Genomic DNA, 22,920 nt, shown 5'->3' on the forward strand with positions numbered 1-22,920 from the left:
TTTACTTGGTAACAAAAAAATTGTTTGCATACTGCATTAATGTTTTAAAGGCTTTCATTTCTCTTTTTGATTCCCTAACCCCCTTCCCCAAGATCAGATCCTAAGGCAAATGTCAAAACAATTCAGGTAGTGAAACACCTTTGACACTTTCTTCTTTAAATTCCTGCCATCCCATAAGCTAAGTCTTAAGATTACTTTCCTTCAGATCACTTCTTCCTTCTTATTCCCATATGGCAAGCACTACCCTGGATTAATTGAAATATCTTCCTAACTGATTTTCCTGCCTCTAGTCTACCCCCATCTGGTCCTTCCTGACAATGAACGCTAAGTGGATTTTCCTAATTTATTTCTTTAATTTATTGATAACTGATCAGTGGCTTTCCACTCCTGACCAAATTAAGTTCAGGGTCTCAGCAATGTGGACCCCCGCCTACCTTCCAGTTTTCCTACTTCTTTTTCATATGTAACACAGACAAAACCTTACCCAGGCAGTCCTTGTGCTTTCCTGACTCAAGTGACAAGGGCCATCTTTCCTGCTCCCATCTTGTCTATTAAAATCCTTCTCATTCTTTTAGTCTGGCTCAGGAAGGATTGGGGATAACAAAGGACAGGAGTTTTGAGTTATAAGGCAAAGAGCTCTCACCTGTAATACAGAGATCATAATCCTTATATAGTCATGGTAGACAGCAAATAAATAACATTTGCTGAGTTCCTGGCACAGTTATCTTTCCTTTCTATCCCCTTTACATGTGTTGAACCAAAATGCTGTGTATGTCCCCACACATTCTAAAATTCACACAGATTGTAGTTTATGTAAAAATTTATTTGACCAAAACGTAGAAAAAGTGATACTATTACATATGATACAGTTGCAAGAATCTAAATGAAAAGTGTGGGTTTTATTCAGTTGCACAATTTGCTAGTGTATCTCCTGGGTAGTGTGATGCTTAATAAATAGGAGTGAGGGGCAGAGGATTTGGATAAGCTAGAAGCAGGGTGATTTTCAGTCAGAATTGTAAACTTGAGTTGGCCCCCACACTGCTGGGGAATGTGGAATGTTTCGGCTCTGAGATGTTAACTGAGAAAGCAGAAATATAACAAAGCCAAAATGTGCAGCCCTGTCTACAAAATACTCCATATCCAGTTTAATCAGGAGTTTCTTGGTCATTTTATTAACTTGGTCCTAAAGAAGGAATTAAAATTCCAAATAAGTACATCTCTAATTTGCCAGTCCCTGGAGTATAGAGGAGATGAAGTTAGGCCAATTACTTTTTTATCTGTCAGAGAGAGCCATTCTGCCCAATATTTGTTTATAGAAAAACAGTCTTACTCAGTTATTGACGGCTAGCAGTCTTTTTGATATGGCTTCTCTGAATAGGACTGAATTCTACAACATTCATTCCTGCTGAGTGGATGGCCTCATATCAGAGCAGATAAGCATGGGTCACTATTGGAATAAGACATCAGCTCCTCAGAGAACAACTTTAGAGTGAAAGAAACATATAGAAGAGCATATCAAGGATCTATCCAGAAAACATTTGGGTAATCATTATGACTCTTTTCTAAGTATTCTCATGCTGACTGCTCAGAGGATGTTTGTTCTGCACAGTGGAGTGTGGAAAAGAGCCAGGATGATTAGGTTAACCTCTCTGTGGTTTGTGACTTCCCATGGTAACCCCACCCCTATTCCCTTTTTTTGCTCTGGATGGAAAATCCCCACCCATTTTAATGTGATGGTCCCAGGCCTCCTATAGTGTGACCAATGGTGGATATTCTTCAGTCTTTTAAATTGACCCATGACTAGACATCGGAATCTGTGGTTTGAAAGTGTGGGGTTGTCTATTCTCCCAGGAACCAAATGCCCTCAGTCTCAAGAGAGTATGCTCAGTATGAAATACCCTGCCTACCTTAGGAATAAATGCAATTTAAGGATAAAAATAAGAGCTGAAAAAGCTGGTGCCATTTGAAAAAAGGAAGGAATAGATTTAACTGGTGCTCAAAGCTTCTCTGATACAAAATATTTGGTCATGTATTCATAATTTGCTTGACATTTCCAGCAAAGCAAAGAGGCAATAACAAAAGAAACTTCTTACAAGAGAAGAGAAAGACACGGAGCTCTGGAGTTTCTGTTGGAACAAGACTCTTCTGTTTTGGTTATATACAGTTTAGTTCGTTTAGTGTCTGATCCAGTGTCTGATGTAAGCCCACGTTCTCTTCTTTGGCCTGGGCAAGTTTTTCTGGTGAGAATTAAGAATGAGGGAAAAATAAATTAATAAGCATCTTTGTTAAAGGGGGAAAAAAAGGTTTCTAAACTCCACATTGCCAGAGTGAAAGAGCAGAGAAAGTACTCTGCATTTTAATTATAGCAAAACACCAAGGACTAGTAGACACTAAATACCAAATCTGGGAGTCAGGTAGGGTTGCAAAATAAAACACAGGGTGCTCAGTTAAGTTTGAATTTCAGATAAACAACAAATAAATTTTTTAACATTAGTGTATCCCAAATGTTGCTTGAGATATGCTAAAAATTTATTCATTGCCTATCTGAAATTCAGATTTAACTGGGTGTCCTGTATTTTAATATGCTAAGTCTGGCAATCCTAGAGTCAGAACACCTGGATTTAAGCCCCAGTTGTGCTACTGAAGTAAGCCATTTAACCTTTCTAGGTCTCAGTTTTCCCATCTGTCAAATGAGGATAATAATACCATTGTGTGGCATGGGGTTTATTATGAAAAACAAATGGGAAATGCTTCAGAACTTAAGAAATGCTACACAAACGTAAGGTTTTAGTCTAAGATATGGATGACTTAATACATTTTCTCCCTAGTGCTAGTTAATTAGTCCTTGAGCTTATGGAAGGGAAAGATAATCCTATAATGCATCTTTCCTTTGGAGCTTCTGGGAATGGCTGTTTAAATTCCAGGCATAATTGTGTTATTGTGTCTGTGTCCATAGCAGTGTAGTTAAACTGCAGGTAAATGCAACATGACTGAAATTTAAGCCAGACTATAGGTACATTATTAAGTGATTGAGCTGATGAAACAAATGGAAAACAACAACAACAACAAAAAACAACAAAACCAGAAACTCTAAGATGCCATCTAGGGCTGTGCATGACAGAGCATGAGAGAGAACTGGTTTACAACGAGTGATGGCTGATAAGAGACTAGGCCAAGACTCATTAAAATACTGGAGGAAAGCAAAATGCAGCATAAAATGTGATATGATCAGCTTGGAAATTTTCAGGAAGAAGAAAAATGACTGCAAAAGATGGCAGCCTTTCAACTGCAACAGAACCTTTCATTTGATGTGGCACTTAAAAACATCTAATCTAGTGACTGACTATGATCTGGGAGGATTCTGTCAGAGAACAGTGACCTGGGCTTGTCCAGTCCGAATTAACAGATAGTAACTGAGTGCCTATATTGGGTGAACCAATTTCTCCATTATCTCTTTTAATCCTCAACAACTGAGCTCTCACTTTTAGTTTTGCAGAAAAGCTAAGCAGCTTGTTCAGGGTTGCATAGCTAAAATGGTAGAACTGGGATGCAAACCCAGGTTTCCCAACTCCAAATCCTGACCTCACTTCTCCTTGCCACTTGGATTCCCTGGCATCTAATTTATTATTAGTTCTGAGAGAGAATAACTTTCCCCTAAAGTATTAATTGCCCTTGAGAAGTGTGACAGGCCTCCACACTGTCAACAGGTAGTAGTAGATCTCCATAGCCCTAAAATGAAGTTCCGCCTAGGGGCTTAGTTAGGCAGAATGACTGGATAGGCAGGGCTGCAGTTATTTCAAAGGGTGGAGGCTACATATGTCTGGAAAAATGCCAGGAGCAAATACACAGAGCAAACAGAAAACACCCACCAGTTTAATCTTTCCGGGGGCATATGTATGGCACTACATGAGGGAAGTGGTTTATGCAGAAGTTCAGGATGGATGACAGAAACAGAGACAGGTTGGGGGTGGAAGGGCGTGGGTAGTTTAGGGAAGATGTATTTTGGAGGAATGAATATAAAGAATTGTGACAGCGGTTCCCACCTGAATAAAAAATTACTGGATGAGGGATAACAAGCTGCAGTGACCAAAAATTAATGATTTAATTGGAGCTTTTCATGCCATTTTCAGGTTCAAGGGGCAATCTGGAAGACGGCTCGGACTTCAAAATATCAGTGTTTCTGGGACAACTTGAGGTGGTAGTGGTAGTGGGGTGCCATAGACTATTTGAAATTTGGATTCTCTTGGGAAGACTGATGAGCTTTTGGTCACCATAGGTGTGACCTTTTAACACCCACACGAAAACTTTATGAGCTCTCACTAAACCAAAGTTCCTGGTTCTAGTTAACTCAAGGATGAGGGGAGACAGATGTTAGTATCTCAGGCAACTTCGTTTGGAACTCAGGAAAGAATCACCTCACTTCTTTTGTTTGGCATTCCAGCAGCTTCCATTCCCTTGCCTTGCTAATGGGATGCCCTTTAATTCCAAGCATAGTTGTTTTCTAAGGGCAGGGTATAGAGGTGAACTTCACTGGTGAACTTCCTCCCTGGACTAGTGGTCCATGAAGAATGAAGATATAGGGAACCCCAGACACCATTCTCTGAGTATATCACAGAGAAAACACGAGAAAAGGAGGACTAAAGAGACCAAAATGCCATTGCCGCTATTTGAATCCACAGATGAAGCCTCATCCAAAGGTAGCCTCTTTTTAGAGGTAAGCCTGCTGGTTTTTGAAGTTCTGCTGACTCTTAAGCTGCTCAAGAGGTTGGATGATTCTCCATTGAAAATAATTTCTATTTAAGGAAAAACTGCTATTGGCATGCAGATACAGTCAGCTAATACATTTGAGAGCTCAGGCCAAGTGGGCTTCTGTTTTTACATTGTCAGAAAAGAATCATGTGGGCCTAATTTTCTTTTTGAAACGAGCTCTCCATTTGAACCACTCACTTTTGGTTGCAATCATGGTCAAGGGCCTCATAGCTATGGCTCAACAGCGGCAAGTGGAGAAAATGAAAATGAGAGGGCATGAAGATGAGGATTTCCTGTCTTTATTTCAGTCACACAGTCACAGACACAGCAGAAGGCTTGAAAGATCAAACCGGGAGGCAGGAAACTTGAGCTTCTAGAAGCCCACAGGAGTTGTAGGCAACACAGTGAGAAGGCAGACTTCAGTATTGCTAGGACAGAGGGCGGCGCCGCAGCCGCCTCTTAGAGAGAGGTCATGTCTTTGAGAGCATGGTCCAGCTCCTCGCCGCTGATAGCTTTGTACTTGAGCTTCTGAGCATATAGCTTGTCTAGAGGGTGGAGGTCCCCAGGGAGAGAGTTCAGAAGAAGAGGTACAGGGGACAGAATGCGCGAGTCGCAATGGAGTGCCACACTTGAACGATGAGAGGAAGGAAAAAAAAGGTAAGAAAGCATGAACTAGGAGAAAGTTGTGTCCTATGTAAAACAAACGAGAAAATAAAAGATCTGTGGAGTGATTTCGAAGTGGCGTGAAGTTCTGCAGGGGATTAGGCGTAATGAACCTTTGAAAAGAGTAGTGACTAGAAATGGCTAGAGCTTCTCCCCACCAATCTCCCACCCCAGGTTATTTCTGACTTTCAATGATGTCATCCAGTCCAAAGGTTATACTTTGGAATGGGGCATTTTTCACTTATGTGGAAACCTCACTTCCTAAACCAAACACTGGGACACATGGTTTGAGGAGTGAGTTCTGTACCCTTTCCGGGTGGGCTAGGCAATTTGGGAGATTTCATTTGAACCCCAAGATTCTGGAATTTCTGGTTATTTCATGAAGAACACGGGACAGAATTTTTTAAAAGATGGAACTCTTCAAGAAATTTTGGGATATGTAGGCACCAGACTCACAGACTGCAGTCTTTATTCAGGTCTCTAAGGTCTCTAAATTTCCATATTCTCATATTGTGATAAGCTTTGCTTGCTCTGGGAGAGAGCTTCTCTAAAAATGCAAGGCATTTAAAAAATGCAAGGCGTCTCAGAAGTGAGCAAATTGAAGGAAATTCTAAAGACTTAAAAAAAAAAATCAGCCATATTTGGGTCTCTGTACTCACATGTGGAGCTAATTAAGCGGAAATATTTTAGTTCTTGAAAAAGGCAACCCTAGTCTGAATTTGATTTGCACTGTCCCATTCCAGGGCTCCAGACTTCCAGATGTGACATCACTCTGCACTTTGCTATCCTAAAGTGGACGAAGCCCAAATCAGCCTTTCCAATTTTCTCCCAACTGTCTGTGGACGTGTCATGTAGGGGGAGGCAGAGCAAACATAATTAGATGGTAATTTCATACCTTCCAGGTCGTCAATTGTCTTTTCCAGTTTTGCAACTGTTCTCTCTGCAAATTCGGCACGGGTCTCAGCCTAGGGCAGAAGAAAGGAGTCACTATGACTGCTTTAAGACCAGCCTAAGGAGAAACCTGAACTAGTTGGCTGGGAATCACACTCACCTCTTTCAGTTTGTCAGACAGAAGTTTAATTTCTTCTTCATATTTATCCTCCTTTTCAGAATACTGTGGGAGAGACCAAAGTACTGTGTTTAAAAAAGGAAGGGAGGGGCTTCCTAGATGGCACAGTGGTTGAGAATCCACCTGCCAATGCAGGGGACACGGGTTTGATCCCTGCTCCAGGAAGTTCCTACATGCCGCGGAGCAACTAAGCCCATGCACCACAACTATTGAGCCTGTGCTTTAGAGCCCGTGAGCCACAACTATTGAGCCCATGTGCTGCAACGACTGAAGCCCACGCGCCTAGAGCCCGTGCTCCGCAACAAGAGAAGCCACGGCAATGAGGAGCCTGTGCACCACAACGAAGAGTAGCCCCCACTCACAGCAACTAAAAGAAAACCTGCAAACAGCAAAAAAAAGACCCAACACAGCCAATAAAATAAATAAATAAATAAAAATAAAAAAGGAAGGGGAAAACACAAAAGAATGCACCTTCCCTGCTCCTCAGAGAAAACTGTGTGCTTGAAGCTATGAACCTGCCTAAGAAGCAAAGCAGAGACAGGCACCTTTCCAAGCAGAAGAAATGTGTGCAAAACTCTGAGAATCTGGGGGAGATCCCTCTGGGATGGTATTGATCTCAAGACCTGAGCTGATAACTCGAGATACACATCATGAAGATGGGGCTGATGAGTGAATGGAAACAAGGCCCTGCATAGAAGCTGGCCTAACCTACGTTTCCAACCCTGCTTCCCACCAGCTTCCCCAAGGTGCTGGCCACTTCCTAACCCTCTCCTGAGTACTCTCTGTTCTCCCAGCCCTTGACTACGACTGGGCCCCCCAGCACGGAATGTTCCATTCCTCATTACTGTCTTGTCAGAAGGTATGTCTGTCTTTCAAGGCTCAACTCAGATGAACATCAGCGAACCTTTATTAACTGCCTGCTATGTTGTTAGATATCATCAATCCCATTTTACAGATGAGTAAGGAGCCACAGAGAGGTTAGCTAATTTGTCTAGGGTCACATGGCTATGAAGTGACCAAGCCATGTCTGGAACCTGACTCTGGAATGGGAGCTCCTGGCCAGCATCCCGCTCTACGGTCTTTTCTCACGTCACCTCCTCGTGACAGCTTTCCCAACTTTGCACAAAGACCCTCTGTTGAAGCCCCACAGCACTTTGTTACTTTATCAGCCCCTCTACTCAACTAGACTGGGAGATCTTCAAGAGCAGGAGCCGTACCATCACTGTAGCATCTCTCCCCATGACCAACATCTGGCACACACACACAGACAGCATTTATTCACCAAGTAACCTAACATGAAATATATGCCAGGCACAACGCTAGTACTAATGACACAGCTCTAAACAAGGCAGACATAGTCCCTGTCCTTAAAACCTATAATCCAGCATGGAAGGCATGCAATTAGTTATGATAAATGTGATCAACCCTCAAGATAGGAAAAGAAGTAGGTGGGGCTACGCAGCCGAGAAACACCTAACATAGATGAACAATCAGGGAGGGCCTCTGAGGAAGAGGTCTAAAGGATGACCGGGGGTGCCAAGCAGAGAGCAAAGGGAAGGCCCCCCCAGGCTGAGTGGAGAGCAGGTTCAAAGCACTGAAGGTGAGCAACATGGAAGTTCCATGTAACTGGAGGGGAGTAGGAGGAGGGAGCGTGAGGAAGAGATGAGGGTGGGGAACTCAGCGTGCGGGCTGGCAGGGAGGGGAAGAGGCCACGGAAGAGTGTGCACATTACTCCTAATGCTCTCTCCTGTCATGACTGCTTTGGGTACTGTTTAAACCCAGAAAAGCCCAATTCCACCTCTGCCTGATGCTCGACCTTCTAGAAAGTATTTCTGGAGGAACCTGGGGATTCAGTTGAGAGTGAGGCTCTGTATTTATATGGTGATGCTCAGATCTCTCTAAGAGGAGCCTGACCAGGTCCTGAACTCATATTCCATTCATAGGAGGTGGTGATAAAAGATGGCGCTAACGGACTTCCGTGGCGATCCAGTGGTTAAGACTCTGAGCTTCCACTACAGGGGGCACGGGTTTGATTCCCTAGTCGGGGAACCAAGATCCTACATGCTGTGCTAAGAAGATCTAGCCACTGGACACCTCTTTCTATAGGGGGGAAAAGCTGGCTGCTGGGCACCGAAGGTACTGTTAGCAAATACAGGTCAGATCCCTGATACCCTGGCACGCTCCTGCATACCTTGGGGGAAGAAAAGAAGAAAGTCCGGCAAATCACCCTCCAGCTCAAGCCAACTACCAACCTTTTCAGATGCAGCCTCTAGCGACTTCAGATTGTTAGTGACATTCTTGAGTTCTTCTTCCAGGTCACCACATTTTCTGCCCAAAGACAAAGGATTTTTGTGTCATGTTTTCTTACAACAGGCAATTCCCCTAAAAGAAGTTTTCAGAAGGAGGAATCTGTACTGCCAAGGGCCCCCAGAAGGAATGCGGGGAAAAATGTTAATGGCTTTTTCTGAGACGCAGCGCTGTGTACTTATCAAAACCTTATCGTGCCAGGCAAAGGCACGGCAGGCAGGGGAGTATTTAGAAGGTTTGTAAAGCACTCCTGGGCTCCCGCCAAATCTGAGGCAACAGGGACTTGTGAAATCTATGATTGATGAGGCTGACTCCGGAAGGTGTTTAAGAATGAGATGGAGGCTGGGAGCAATCAAAGTTCACACCGGACACTCCAGGAAGCAAGCTTGGAATGGATTTTCGAAACCAGATCTCTCCCAGCGCTGCAGGAATGCTCTGGGGAGCTGGATTCCTCACCCAAGTCCAAGGGGAGAGGCTTTTTGGTTTTCTGGGGGGAGCTTGTGGGGATTCTGGTCAAGCTTCTCATCTTACCCCCCTGGAATGTGTCCCAGCCAAACAATGACATCTAGAACAAGGCATTTAAACACCGACATGGCAGCCTGCCTTCAGTGTTCTCTTAAGAAGGCAGAGCCTCCTGAGGGATCCTCTCTGGGAAAATGGGACTTCTGGTCTTCCCTGCTACTGCCTGTCTCACTCATCTTTCCCAGTACCTTTGTGGGAAGAGTCAACACGTGGGCAGCACTTCCCAGGGCAGTGAGAACAGTCACCCATCACTCTTGGTCAGCCATAGACGCAAAGAGGGGGGACTGAGCAGCGAGTCCCAGACGCCCGTCCACTTGACTAGAGGTCCTGGTCCCAACACAACCAACTCCCTCCTGGCTCCACCCACCCCTGGAGCTGAGCTGGGCACCACCCAGCCTTGCTCTGCCACTCACAGTTCAGACACTTCAGCACGCTCCTCTGCCCTCTCCAGCTCGCCCTCCAGGATGACCAACTTACGAGCTACCTGCAGAGACAGGAAGGATCGACCAAGACTGACCCCCAAGAGCCACGTCTAGTATGATGCCCTCCCCCGTGCAGCCAGCAAGGCCACACCCAGACCATCTGCAACGTGGGGCTTTCTGCTGCTGCTCTGACTCAGACAGTCCTGGAAAAAATCTAAATTCTCTCCCTCAGGCCCGGGAAGGGAAAGACGAGATGGGACCATGAGGGCAGGCAGAAGGAGCAACTGAGCTTTCATGGTCTGAAGACGCACGGCCGCGGACCACAATTCCCCATTTTAGCCTAACACTCAGCTGCAGGATAAAAAAGGATCTGATCACTTGGTTTCCCCATTAAGTCTAAGTCCCCACTTGTCTGAGTGTCACAGAATTTTCCAGGACTTTTGGCATCGTGGAAGATACAGTTTCCTAGCCAAGTGGCTGTCTTAGGAAAACAGATGTGGACGCAGAAGGACAGCTGAGCTAACCAAGAGCTTCCTTTAGGCGGCCCCAGGGTTCTCCCTATCACAGATCCATTTCCTCCCCACTTCCTGCTGCTGCCATGTGCCAGCCCCACTCACCCCCACTCACCTCCTCGTATTTGCGGTCAGCCTCCTCAGCAATGTGCTTGGCTTCTTTGAGCTGCATCTCCTGAATCTCCATCTTCTCCTCATCTTTCATGGCTCGGTTTTCAATCACCTTCATTCCTCTGCAAGAAGCAAACCTTGTTATTACCTCCATACACACATTACTGCCTCATCACACACTTGCATGCATCTGCTCATGTAAACACGTCTCTGACATCTACCAAGAACCATACTCCAAAAAGGAATTTGCAGAGCTGCTCATATCACTTCATCTTTACTGAACACCAGGCTCTAAGTGCCTTAAACTTCACAACCCCCACTCCTATAAATAGGTACATTATCCCCATTTCACGGGGGAAGAAACTGAGGCATAGAGAGGCTAAGTAACTTGCTCAAGGTTACACAGCCAGCAAGTGGCAGAGCTGGGGTTCAAACCCTGGTGATGTGGCTCCAGAGTTCGCTAACTAGTAACAAGGGGACTTGTATGCCAAGAGTTACCACAATGTGCCTGAAGGTATTGGCCAGCTTGGCTGTCAGAATGATGAATTCTGCTGCAGTGGAGGGTGGGGGTGTGTGTGTGTGTGCACACGTGTGTGTCACGAGGGGCTTTCCAGAAGAAGGTCCACAAATGAACAAGGAGGGGAAAGGTATTCTTCAGTGAGACAGAAAGCCCGAGAGGAATGAAAGAATATGGCAGGGGGGTCAGGGTGGCTGGACCACAGGCTGCTTGAATGACACGCTAAGTGTTTTATGCCATGGGGACAGGGAACCACAGGAGGGTTTCAAAAACAGGAATGAGTGGAAACCAGAATGATGGATGGACTGCAGTGGGAAGACCAGGTAAGAGGCAGGTACCCGTAAGGTGATGGGTGAGGAAGGCCTGAACTGAAGTGAATAGGTCCACTTTGGAAAGGATAGTGTCCTGGGGATAGCTGGAGGTCTCCTACAACTTCTGACCATGAAATGGAGCTCACTCTGGCCTGCACTGCCTGGAGTGGACAAGGTAAGATCAGACACCTCCAAAGAAGAGGCCAAGGCAGGATAATGTATTGATGTGTGTCGTGCCTGCCCACAGCAGAGGAACATATACTTCTAAAAACTACTTCCATTCGGACTATCACTACCATTCTCAGCTAACTATCAAACCACTTGCTACGCCTGTACCAGGCCTCAAGATTAATAAGCTTGGAAAACCCTCTGCTGTAGTGGAGAGATCAAAGTAACTTGCCCAAGGCCACATAGTAAATGTGGAAGGACTGAAATCTAGATTCTCCCGCTCCCAAGTATAAAATTCTCTCTACCTAAACAGCAGTCTCTAACAAGGATGCCATCAAAGGCCTCTGGTAACATGATATCAACAAGTGAGGGGCCTTCCCAGGCTCTCTCCATTTGCCTTGCGGGGGGTCATAGAAGTGAGACATCTGGACAGGCCGGTCTGACTGTGAACAAGGGTAGCAGCTAATCTAGACCCCAGGCACAGCCATGCACAACTTGTGGCTGGATCCTTCACACTTCCTTGCGACTGCCCTGAGCTGCCACCCTCTCCCTCTATTAAGAAGCTCTGAAGCACAACCTGCATGGGGATCTGTGCCCTGGGTAGGGGCTATTCCACTGCACGGGAAGAAATTTCCCACTTGGGCAACTCGAAAAGTTAGTCTCCAAGATTCCCCAGTTGGTTTTCCATCTCCAGTGTATGGTCACAACAGTACAATCAGGAATGAATCCTTAGGAGGAGTTTATACCAGAAAACTATGGTGGATGGGTCCAGTGAGAATTGTGGTGTGATGATGTGGCAGATACACGAGGACCACTGGCCCAGCCCACACCATCACCACACAAGGAACCCATTTACCACCACACAGAGACGGGCTGCTTCAGTGAATTACACAATCTGCCCTCAGTCCTCCCGAGCCTGCGCCAAGGCATGCCAGAGAACTCGCCCGCTCCAGAGGACACAGTACCCTGCTGGAGGCAGCAGGAGGATGCCCTGAAGCTGAGTAGTGCTATCAGTTGCAAATACATTAATGGGACTGGTCTGTGCATGTCCCTGACACACAGTTGTCCAGTAGCCCAAAGCCGGAAGCACTGCTAACAATCATCTATGCAGATGGCCCATTCCAAATTTTCATCCTGCCCTTCTCACATCACCCTGGAAACCGATGTCTTGAGAACACTGACGATGAGACGCACGGTGACTTTCAGGGAGAATACAGAAAGCAGTGCTCTGCAAACTGACTGCCAATGGCAGCCACAGTTGCAATCTTACATGTGCCCATTTTTTTGCCTTCCTCTGCCTGTTGGTAGTTTTCCTTCGTAACCACCACATCAGATGCTTCTACATACAGCATGATGGTGTACCAGGTGTTGTCACGCATTTGTATGTATGCACACATGTACATGTTCGTGAGATCTCATTTACTCTCACCCCAGCTCTGGGAGGTCAGCTATACAGCACCATCCCAGAAGCAAATGCTAATGCCACCAGTTTCAAAGCGTCCTTACCTCTCGCTCTCATCTGCAGCCTTTTCTGCCTCCTCCAGCTTCTGCAGGGCTGTGGCCAGTCGTTCCTGAGCCCTGTCCAACTCCTCCTCAACGAGCTGGATGCGTCGATTGAGAGCTGCCACATCACCTTCGGCCTAGGGAGTTCAGGGGTGCAGCCAGGTTAAGAAGGAAACAGGTCAGCTAGCAGTAGGAGCCCTCCACTCACACAGTGCCCTTGCCCCTGCTAATAAACTTCCCTCGCCAAAGCCCACCAACGAATCCACTTGATAAGGAATTTACACTCTATGCCATTTGGAGAATATGAGTTTTCCATAGGGTCTTTCCCCCAAATGTCAGCGAACATCCACCACAATGGGACAGGCTGTCAAGTCAACACAGGAGAGAGAAAAGTAAGCTGGATGTTCCAAGAGGATGGTGCTGGCCTCTCCATGGGACTTCTAGAGAGCAAGGCCACCAGTGACCAGTTCACCCTGTCATATAAGGTCTGCCCCAGCCACCCGAACAGCAAGACAAATGCAAGAATCTGGAAGCCTCAGTTATATTTTGGCCATACCGTTGGGAGGGGGGCTGGGGGCAGCCCGGTCAGAACTCCACCCTTAACCAAGGCTGGCTGAGAGATGTTGGGACAAAAAGATATAAGATAGGAAAGAAAACTTGGTTACAGGCATGGGAGAGAAGTCAGAACGGTGTTACTGGTTTTTCAAGGTGTTTTCACCTACAAGGAAGGTCATATGGCAGCGTGCATAAAAGCAAGAACTCCAGGATCAAAATGTGCTGGGTTGGAATCCCCGCTCTGCCAGTTTATAGCCACGTGGCATTGGGCAGGTCGCTTCACCGCTTGCTCTGAGCCTCCCTATCTCTATCCTTCACACCTCTGTGGTGTGAAGGGTATGGCACTGCACCTGGCACGTGGGAAGTCCCACAAAGGGCAGCTCTTACTGCCATGATTTCACCTCATTTAATCCTCTATATCTCACCCATTTTACAATTGGGGAAACTGAGAAACTGAGAGATCCAGCGAGGTGAAGTAATTTTGTTCAGTGTCGCAGAGCTGGTAGGGAATGGCTTCTTGAGCCCCAGCCCAGGGTTCCTCCCTTGCCGAACCTGCAGTCTGAGTCCTGCGGGGGCTTCGAGGCCGCACTAAGGAATACTGAGAACTGGTAAAATGGAGCTCAACTGACAGAAGAGCTATAAAGCCACCCTGGCTTCTTCATAACAAGACAAAGAATCTCCGAAATGGGGAAGGCTGTAAAAACTAGTGGAGTAATAGAATGAGGCCAGAGTTGCTGAAAAGCACCGAGTCAGGAAACTTTTCTCAGCTCCTGAGTTCTAGCAGCAGAGGGAGAGGGAACTCCCATAGGTGCGTCTGATCGCAACTTCCTCTGAAACACCAATTTGGAGAATCCATTTAAACCGCTGATGGACTATTTTAAGAAATGTGACCCACTCCTTCCAATGAGTGGGTAATTTTTATTTGTTTTAAATTATATGAATCAACTCCTTCAGCAACTGGTGAATTAGACTCCCCACCCCCCAAATTTTTTTAGTACGCTCACAAAATTGCACAACCAGCACCATCTTAATTCCAAATGTTTTGTCACCCCAAAAAGAAACCTCATAGCCGTTAGTCAAGGAATTGATTTTTTAGACCATGCAGAGGTGTTTGATTCATGAGGAGTCTTTTTAAAAAAGAGACCCTCATGTGGGGGATTCTGAATCCTGACAACCACGCTTTTGGCACATTTTCAACTACCTGGAATCAAAACAGTTCTGAGATACATTCATATAGTACATACATACATATATATGTATTTTTGAAAAACTGCTAGTCACTGCTAGTCATTTGGGGCTCCACCCCTTCCTGCAATCAAAGCTTCTACACTCTACAAAGGATTTCCCTTATAAGGTAAAAGAGGCTTGCTAGATACATGTGGCAAAGGAACAGGAAGATGTCGGTTAATCACACAAAAATCTAAACGAAACCAGCTGTTGGGAGGCAGACCCAGAAGTCTGCCACACGCCGGCTCTTGGCTTTCTCTACAAGAGACTGAAAAAGGTCCCCGCCCCCCCGCGCCAAACCCAGGGCTCAATTCCTTTTGCCCAGGAAACTTCTTAAGGCTTTTTCCCTTTCCTGACCAAGAGAAGCATGCTTTGAAAAGTGAACTTTTTAAGAAGTTCGAAACTTTCCAAAAACATCTTTCCTCCCAACTGGACTGTCCCACTCCTAAGTCTTGGCTCACAGCTGAGGGCCATTTTTAAGCAGAAGTAATTGTCCTCCAGCGAGATGACTTGGGATGAGATCAGAGGGAGGGTTATGCCGGTTACGTGTGTGAAAGAGGCCAAACTGGCTACTGTTGGAGGCTTACACCAGGTTTCTGAGGCCTCTTTACGCCAGAGCAGCCCTTACAGGATTAAATGCTTTGATTCCGGCCAGCGGGGGAAACAGTCTGGGGGGGCTGTTCCCCACACCTGTCAGTACACATGGCGCTTCCATCTGGTTGGGCATTTTTTCCACTTCTGGGGTCCCCACCCTGAGTCTCAACACTCCAGCTTTCAGGGACCCTGGGCTTCCACCCTCTCCCGCAACTTTCTTTCCTCTGAGTCTTTGCAGTCTCTTGTCCCAGCAAACTCTTATTTACTCTATAAGACTGCTCAACCTCCATTTTGAAGCCTACCCCACTGGTTGTCTGCTTCTGTCATGCTCCTGTAACAGAACACAGGACACCCCCCCACACACACACACACAATGTTAATCAGTCTTATTTGTCTGACTCCTCTTGTCCCCACTAGGCTCTGAGCTCTTCTAGGGGTAGAAAGAGGGGAGAATAAGATCCAGGAATAGAGCACGTACTATATGCCCGTTGCCGTGTAGGGAGGTTTTACTCCTGAGACCATCCCAGCTGTCCTAGGAGTCAGCATTATTGTCACCCCTACTTTACAGATGGAGCCATGCTCCTAGGAGTTAAGTACCAAGTAGTACGAGACGGGATTGGAATACAGATCGCTCTTCAGCCCCAGAGGTGGCCACCACCTGCCCCGTCCCAAGGGGCAAGCAGGGGACGGAGAGAGGGCGGTGAGGCCCTGTCCTCATTCGGTCCCACTATCTGCCTCAGGCCGCACAACTTGCAGCGGCCGCACACGAAACGATCGTGGGTCGAGGGCCCCGTGCTAACATTCCAAGGGTCTTCTAGAGGAAGGCAGGATTCCCGCAGGGACCAGCTGAGGAGGGAAAGGCCGGCGGCCCGGGACTGAACTTCCGCCCCCCGCCTGGAGCAGACACGTCGCCGCCGCGCCCCTGGGAGCAGCTGGGAAAGTTCAGCAGGAACCTGGGAGCCTCGAAGAGGCAAGAAAGTGCGACGCCCCCACCCCCACTCCCAGGATCGGCCTGTCCAGCCCCAGACAATGGAAGCTCAACGTTTTCACTCTCACTTCCCGCTCCTAGGTGGAGTAGCAGCTCCCCGCCCTCCCCCGCCCGGACCCCGGCGCCAGCGGCGAGTCGGAAGGCAGCAGGGTACCCCGTATCCCACCTCCCCACTCCAGGACCGCGTACACCCCTCTGTCCCATCCCCCCATTTCCCGCTCGGTCGGCCCCGCCCGACGCGGATGCAGCGCCCCCTCCCCCGTCCCAAGCCAGAGAAGGAGGATGGCGGTGGAGGAAGGGGCCTCCGCAGCGGGTCCCGGGTTGCGGGTCCGCGATCGGGAGAGCCGTGGCCCGAGGGTGCAAAGGTGGGATAATGGGGGGCGACAGCGGCGGGCGGGCAGGGAGCGCGGGAAGCAGGCGGCACCGGGAGAAGGGAAGAAAGGAGGGCGCGCCGGGGCCCGAGGTGCGGGAGCTGGCGCGCGCGGGGCCGGGGCGCAGGCTCTCACTTTCTCGCGCCGCTCGCGCTCGCCGTCCAGCTCCCGCTGCAGGCCCTGCGCGCGGTCCTCCGCCTCGTCCGCCTGCTGCTGCAGGGCCTGGATCTTGCGTTTCACCGCCTCCAGGGAGTTGAGGCCAGCCATGGCGCGGAGGCGCACGCAGCGGGCGGCGGACAGCGGCGGGCGCTCGGCTCAGTTCGGCTCCGGCAAGAGCTGCAGCAGCCGCGCCCCGGCCCCCGAGCCTTTGCCTGCGCCGGGGCCGCCCCCGCCTCTCCCCGCCCCCAGCCCGGCCGCTGTAGGGGCGATGAGGTCACCCGGCCGGGCAGCCGACGTCAGCACCGCTGGGGGAGGGCCTGACGTCGGCACCGCTGGCCACAGCAGCTGGAAAGTGCCCCTTTTCGGGACTTATTTGGAGAAAGCGCCGGGAGGCACCGCCTTCTCCTCTTCCTCCTCCTCTTCCTCCAGCGCTTCCCGCCCGCCCAGCCCCGGGGCTCCTGCCCGGCCTTGCCGCGGGCGCCCCCATTACTGGGCACGTACGTCGGAGGCTTTCTTCTCCGTCAGATCCAGCTTCTCCTGCGCGTCCTTCAGGTTCTCGGAGTATTTGTCCAGCTCATCTTCCGTCCCCTTCAGCTTCTTCTGGAGGTGCGTCAGCTCCTCCTCCACCTGGGGACAGATCAGGGGACGCATCAGCCTGGGGGCCACGTCCCCGCGGGGCAGGGGCGTCCCCCACATTCACAAGAGTTCAAGTTTCTTCATCTGTAAAACAGGGATAACAGTGTAATGCTCTAGTCAATAAATGCACCACTCATACCCGTTAATGTGACTTTCACATCTTTCCCTTGTCCTGGGACGAGCTGTGCTTATCGTTTTGGGGTCCCCCAATACATTTGCAGAATCCATCACGGCTTTTGGGAAACAAGTCCTGCCTGACACATTTCCTAGAAACACGCGTTCAATTTTGCAGCCTCCCCCGGGGAGTCTCATACTCTGGGCCTGGATCATCCCCCTACCCTTAGCCTTCCCAACACTGGCAGCCAGAGAAGCTTCCCAAGTATATGTTTACCCTCCCTCTGCCTAGAAACTGCCATGGTTCCCTACTGCCCAAGAGAGTGGTTCTCACAAAAAACTCCGAAGGGCTGAAAAGCTCAACCCTTACCCCCGCTCCCCACTCCTGAACTTTGGGGGCTTACTAGAAGAGAGCTGCTCTTTAAAGATCACTTTCTTGGAAGGCTCAGGTTAAATCTTTTAAATTCTTGCAATGTGGCTTGTGTTCATTTTAATTAAAATGTCTCCTACATTACCCAAATTTTCAGTCCTCTTTGTTTATCCCAAGAATCTTGCCATCCTCCTGGCACCCCCAGTTTGAGAAGCTCAGGTCTGTGGAATACAAACCACAGACCCCTTCACCTCTCCATCACCTCCCACCACACCAGTTAAGGGTCAACTCAGGAAACTTTCTCTGTCACCCTCCCTCCTTCTGTGCACCTCCCTCTGCTGCCCCTAACTCTGGGCTGTGGTGGTCATTCCAGCTCAGGCTTCGATCTGACTTTATGTCTCAGGTGGTTTGACCCCTGGACTTGTTCATGCGCCCAAGGTGGGCAGGCAGCATCCTTCTCTCTCCTCCTCACAGCTGAAAGTCCAGAGAGGTGGAGTGACTTCCATAGGTCACACAGCATAGGATTTGAGCTCACATCTGAACAGGCCCTCATAACAGGGCTGCTTTTCTGTATCCCTCCCTGACTTACTCGTGTTCACTCCTGAGACGGTGTGCAAAATGTGCCAGGTGCTGTGTGTATGTGTATGCGCACGTGCAAATTCTTAAAAAGGCTGCTGTCTTAGCCTCCCACCCAGCCTCCCACTTCCAGGGCTGCTGAGTGTCCTCTGCTGAGCTGGGGAATGGAAAAGAGGGTGGGGGATCAGAGGAGGAGGGTGGTTACAGCTCCAGCTTAAAACAGGGTCCACCAGCTCTTACCTTGACCTCTAGCAAGGAGCCTGGAAACCTGACTCCACATCCCAGCTGTATGACCCCGACCCCTTTTCTGGCCTCAGTCTCCTCATCTGCAAAATGGAAGCCTTGACATGGTAGTCTCTGAGTGCCCTGGTAGCTGCTTTTGAACTTCCGTTTTCACTGAGATAATGAGCCAGTTTCCTTAAAGACAGGTCAGCCCGACCCAGTGTCCACCTGACTTCCTTCCAGATCTGTGTGGTACAGCATTTCCTAGGTGCCAGCTGTGTGCCAGGCACAATACTCTTAATGTGAAAGAGTGAGGGCAAGATCTGCAGCATTGGGCTCATTTGGGTGTAAAGATTGCTTTTGACGACTTTTTCTGGCAATGTTTGGATAAGGGGTGGGGACTGTGATCAGGTGGGGGGAGGGGGCTATGAAGCAGTTAGAATGTGCCAGGCACGTTACAAATACCGTCTCACTGAAGCCTTGTGTCACAGCAGGATAAACAGTCCCTAAACGAGAAAGGGACCTGCCAAGGCCATACAGATAGGGCATTTGAACCCTTGTCAGACCGACTCCAAAACTGGTTTGCTTGACCAGTAGGCTATGCTGTGACCACTGCCCATGACACCCTCCTCCCATGGACCCCCCCACACCCCGCTCCCTCCCCTGGGTGGCCTGCACTGGTGCCCTGGGCCCCCAGACCCTGGCCCACCCTCTGGCCAAACCCTGACCCCTGAGGCAAGGGGTGTCCCTCCATGTTTGGCTCCATCTCCCCCAGCCTGGGGCTCCTTGTGAGACAGGCCTGGGGCTGAGGTCACCCTGGGCTCCATGCATTACCCAGTATGGCACTGGGCCCGCTGTTCACCACGAGCCCCCAGGGGAAGTTTGCAGAATGAAACAATGACACAACTGCAAACCCCTCAGTGATTGGAGCAGGGTCTGAAAAATAAGTAAAACTGACATAGATGGGGTTCCTTTCCCTCTGTCCGAATTTCACACACAAAGCGTGTATGGGTGTGTGGTGCCTTGCCCGGGGGCTGAGCCTTGCACAGGCTCTGCAAGGTCTCCTTCAAGTCACTTCCTTCTCGGAGCCTCAGTTTCCCTGCCTGTAAAACCGTCAGGAGGGTCATGGACTGTATACTTTAGTCCTTGCAGATGGGGCCTTTGGGCAGGGCTGAGGCAGGATGTGGGGTCAAAGGCCAGTTGGGGCGGATGTCACTGCCCTGGGAGGGAACGGCCAGGAAGCGGGCAGCCTGGGCCTCCCAGTCCCATTCCCGTATTGCACAGAGAGGGCTTGGAATCGGGACTTTTCTGTAGGGTCCCCGAGGGTCAGGCTGGCCCAAGACCCATGCTCTCTGGCCTCCTGAAGCATGAGGCAGTCTGGATAAGTTGAGTCTTTCATGACCTGCCTTTGTTCCCAGGCAGAACTGGCCATCTGCTCTATGGGGCTCAGGCTTCCGCTTTGCACCTCTGGAATCTTGGGTGCCCTGCCATCGGAAGGCATTGTTTGCCCCCATTTCTCCGATGAGAACACTGAGGGCTCAGAGAGGGGCAGCAATGTGCCCTGGGTTACAGAGCTAGAAGATGATCTGGCCTGGATTTGAGCACAAGTTCGCCCCAGTGGGCAGCTTTGTGGAAGAAAAAGAACAGAATGAAAATCCAGCTGGAGACCAGACAACCTGTCCCTGCCTCCTTGGCCGTACAGCTGGCTGGATGCTTTGAGGAGCCTTCCCTTTTGAGCTTGTATCTGCCTTGGTAGAGTATGCTGTATCAGTCACTCACACCTTAGTGCAAATTAGAGCCATAAAATTGCTTTTTTCTAAATCCCCAGCTAAGCCCCGCGAGGTAAGGGCTAAATGATGGATGGAAGCCGGCAGCTTGGCAGCTGGTGGCAGCTCGGGGCCAGCACAGGATGGGCGTTAGTGTTTGCCAGGGAGGGAGGAGGAGAGTTGGTGACAGGGAGCACTGGGGTGGGGCTGTCCTGTGTGGATGTGTCACAGGCGCTTAGGGCAGCCCCGGGACACTGGGGGATGGGGAGGCCCAAAGGGGAAGTAGGGTGGGGCAGGAAAGGATCCTGAGTTTACTGAGCGCTTACACTGTGCCAGGTACCAGGCCAAGGGCTCCACCTGCCCAGTCACCTCTAGTCCTCCCACGGTGGTGAGGGAGGCACCACTGTCACTTCCTCATTTCTCACATGTAGCCACGGAGGCACAGAGAGGTGAAGGTGTTTGCTCCAGGGTGCTCAGTGACTAAGCTATGAACGGAGCCAGTCTGAGCTCAGAGCCTGCACGCTTACCGGCTGCGCTGGCCTGGTGCCCGGGATGGGCAGGCCTGGGCATTTGGTCTCAGCATCCTGGGCGTCTCCTGGGGCTTATCTGAGACCCCGATGCTCCTGAGGGCGTGGCGGTTGACCCCAGGGGTGTGGATGAGCCCTGTGGGGGCAGGGCGCTATGGGAGGGTTCAGGACCCCCTTCCCTCGTCTCACCAGCTGCTCTGGCCGCCCAGACCCAGACAACTGACTTCTGCTCTGCCCCCAGCCACGGCCTTGGGACTGCCCAGCCCAGGCCTCTTCCATTAGCTCCTTGCTGTATCCCTATTGCCCGGGCTTCTTGGGAATCTTGTCCTCAAAGCTCTGGGTCCAGGGCCTCTGCCTGCCGCAAGCACCCCCGCCTTCCCCTGCCAGGCTCACAGCAACAGCACCACAGATACACAAAGACACACTGAGATTCTCAGACTCACCCTTTAAATCTCTACCCGCCCCAGTCCTCAGACCCTCACCCAGGTGCCCCGGTAGCCCGTGACAGCCGGCCCCGCCACACACCCACACTTGGCCGCTCTCCCTGGGCTGTCACTCACAGCTACACCTGGGTGTGCCCTGATACGGGCACCAGATCACCCACACTCACACACACACAGACATGCCAGTAGAAACACAGTTGCACGCATGCCAGCCCAGACACACAGTCACCGCCACACACAGGTACACTCACCCTGACACACACACATTCCATTAATGTCATGTCAACTTCTACACAAGCACAGACACAGCTAGTCTCTTCCCCACACATACCAACCCATGCCGGTACCACCATCCACACGCACAGGCTCACAAACACATCCACACTCTTCCACACCTGCTTTCTAAGAACTACATGCTCAGGCCTCCCTCTGCACATGCACTCAGTCACCTTCGGCCCTCCTCACAGCCGAAACAAGCAGAACACATGCGGACACATAAATCCTCAGACACACACAGCATCCCCCAATCACCCCACCTAGTATACCCTCCACGCTGATACCCTCACCCCAACACACCTCCGCACACTCTCACATTTGCACACACACAAGCAGCCCCTACAAACACCCCTCCCTTTCTCACATGCTTTCTTACTCTCTCTCTCTCATTCACTTTGCCCCCATTGGCTCTGTTGGGAGTGGGTCCAGTCCGCCCCCTCTCTCCCAGCCCAGGGACCCCTCCAGGGAAGACAAAGTTCCCCTCACTCTTTCTCAGCCAGACCATCACCCCCTGTCTCTGCGCCAACCTCCAAGTACCAAGGTTTCCCAGACTCCCACCCTGGTCCCAGAACCTCGCCAGCTCAGAGAGGGTGCTGGGCAGCCCGGGGCAGCCCAGCAGAAGCACGTCACCTGCTTGCACTTCTCCTCAGCGGCTTTCTTATCTGACTCTGCCTGCTCGGCCCGGTCGATGGCATTCTCTTTGTCCAGTTTCAGCATCTGCATCTTCTTCTTGATGGCCTCCATGGCTGGGCGGTTGGGGGCGTGGGCGTTGAGTGGGCTGCGGCGGGGGGCTGCGGTGGCTGCGGGGTTGAGTGAGTGGCGAGGGCGGCAGAGAGGCCCTTATAGGCTCCTGGGGTGTGCCGCCCTGCTGTGGGGCGAGTCTTGGAGGAGGCCCAAGCCCAGGGCGGCTGGGCCAGCCGCCACTTGCTCGTTTGCTCAGGAGAACTTGGCCAGCTCACCGGCCTCCCCGCAGCCCTCGCCTTATTTGGGCCTAGGATTTTGTCAAAGGAAAAAAAAAAAAGGCCCGACCCATTTCCATTTTTAACCTGGTGACACAGGTCCCATGTGGGCAAGCAGGCGCAGCACCGGCCCAGGAAGAGGGCGGCCTGCCGCCTGCCTCAGTTTCCCCATCTGTGGTTGGGTGGATTGAAGAGGGCTTGTGGGTAGGTGCAGAGTAGGGGTCTGATGGGGTGAGGGGGCTCCTGTCTTCGCTTCTCCTTCCCTCTGGGTCCCTTCATGTAT

At 50.1% G+C, this 22,920-nt stretch overlaps 1 protein-coding gene across 2 annotated transcripts; it reads right to left on the minus strand.

The window, feature by feature from the left end:
• Positions 1-802: 802 nt before the first annotated feature.
• On the minus strand, positions 803-22,616 carry TPM4 (tropomyosin 4). Of its 2 annotated transcripts, XM_057708485.1 has the most exons (9): positions 22,309-22,616; positions 17,250-17,375; positions 12,858-12,991; positions 10,360-10,477; positions 9,724-9,794; positions 8,734-8,809; positions 6,464-6,526; positions 6,308-6,377; positions 803-2,237 (listed from the first exon to the last, which is right to left on the minus strand). In XM_057708485.1, the coding sequence occupies exons 1-9, from the start codon at positions 22,420-22,422 to the stop codon at positions 2,155-2,157; spliced, it is 855 nt and encodes a 284-aa protein (XP_057564468.1). In that variant the 5' UTR covers positions 22,423-22,616; the 3' UTR covers positions 803-2,154. The 2 variants fall into 2 exon arrangements, with proteins under 2 accessions (XP_057564468.1, XP_057564470.1); XM_057708487.1 differs by lacking the exons at positions 17,250-17,375; positions 22,309-22,616 and adding an exon at positions 16,725-17,163.
• Positions 22,617-22,920: the final 304 nt, after the last annotated feature.

This window comes from Hippopotamus amphibius, chromosome 15, assembly GCF_030028045.1.
Source record: "Hippopotamus amphibius kiboko isolate mHipAmp2 chromosome 15, mHipAmp2.hap2, whole genome shotgun sequence".
In the NCBI taxonomy this organism is placed as follows: Eukaryota; Metazoa; Chordata; class Mammalia; order Artiodactyla; family Hippopotamidae; genus Hippopotamus; species Hippopotamus amphibius.

Excerpts from the sequence above, each read along its gene's own strand:
- TPM4 (XM_057708485.1), bottom strand. The coding sequence starts at position 22,422 with ATGGAGGCCATCAAGAAGAAGATGCAGATGCTGAAACTGGACAAAGAG. Across the intron at positions 8,810-9,723 it reads CGTGCTGAAGTGTCTGAACT|AAAATGTGGTGACCTGGAAG; the intron begins GTGAGTGGCAGA and ends GTCTTTGGGCAG. Across the intron at positions 2,238-6,307 it reads GACAATTGACGACCTGGAAG|AAAAACTTGCCCAGGCCAAA; the intron begins GTATGAAATTAC and ends AATTCTCACCAG.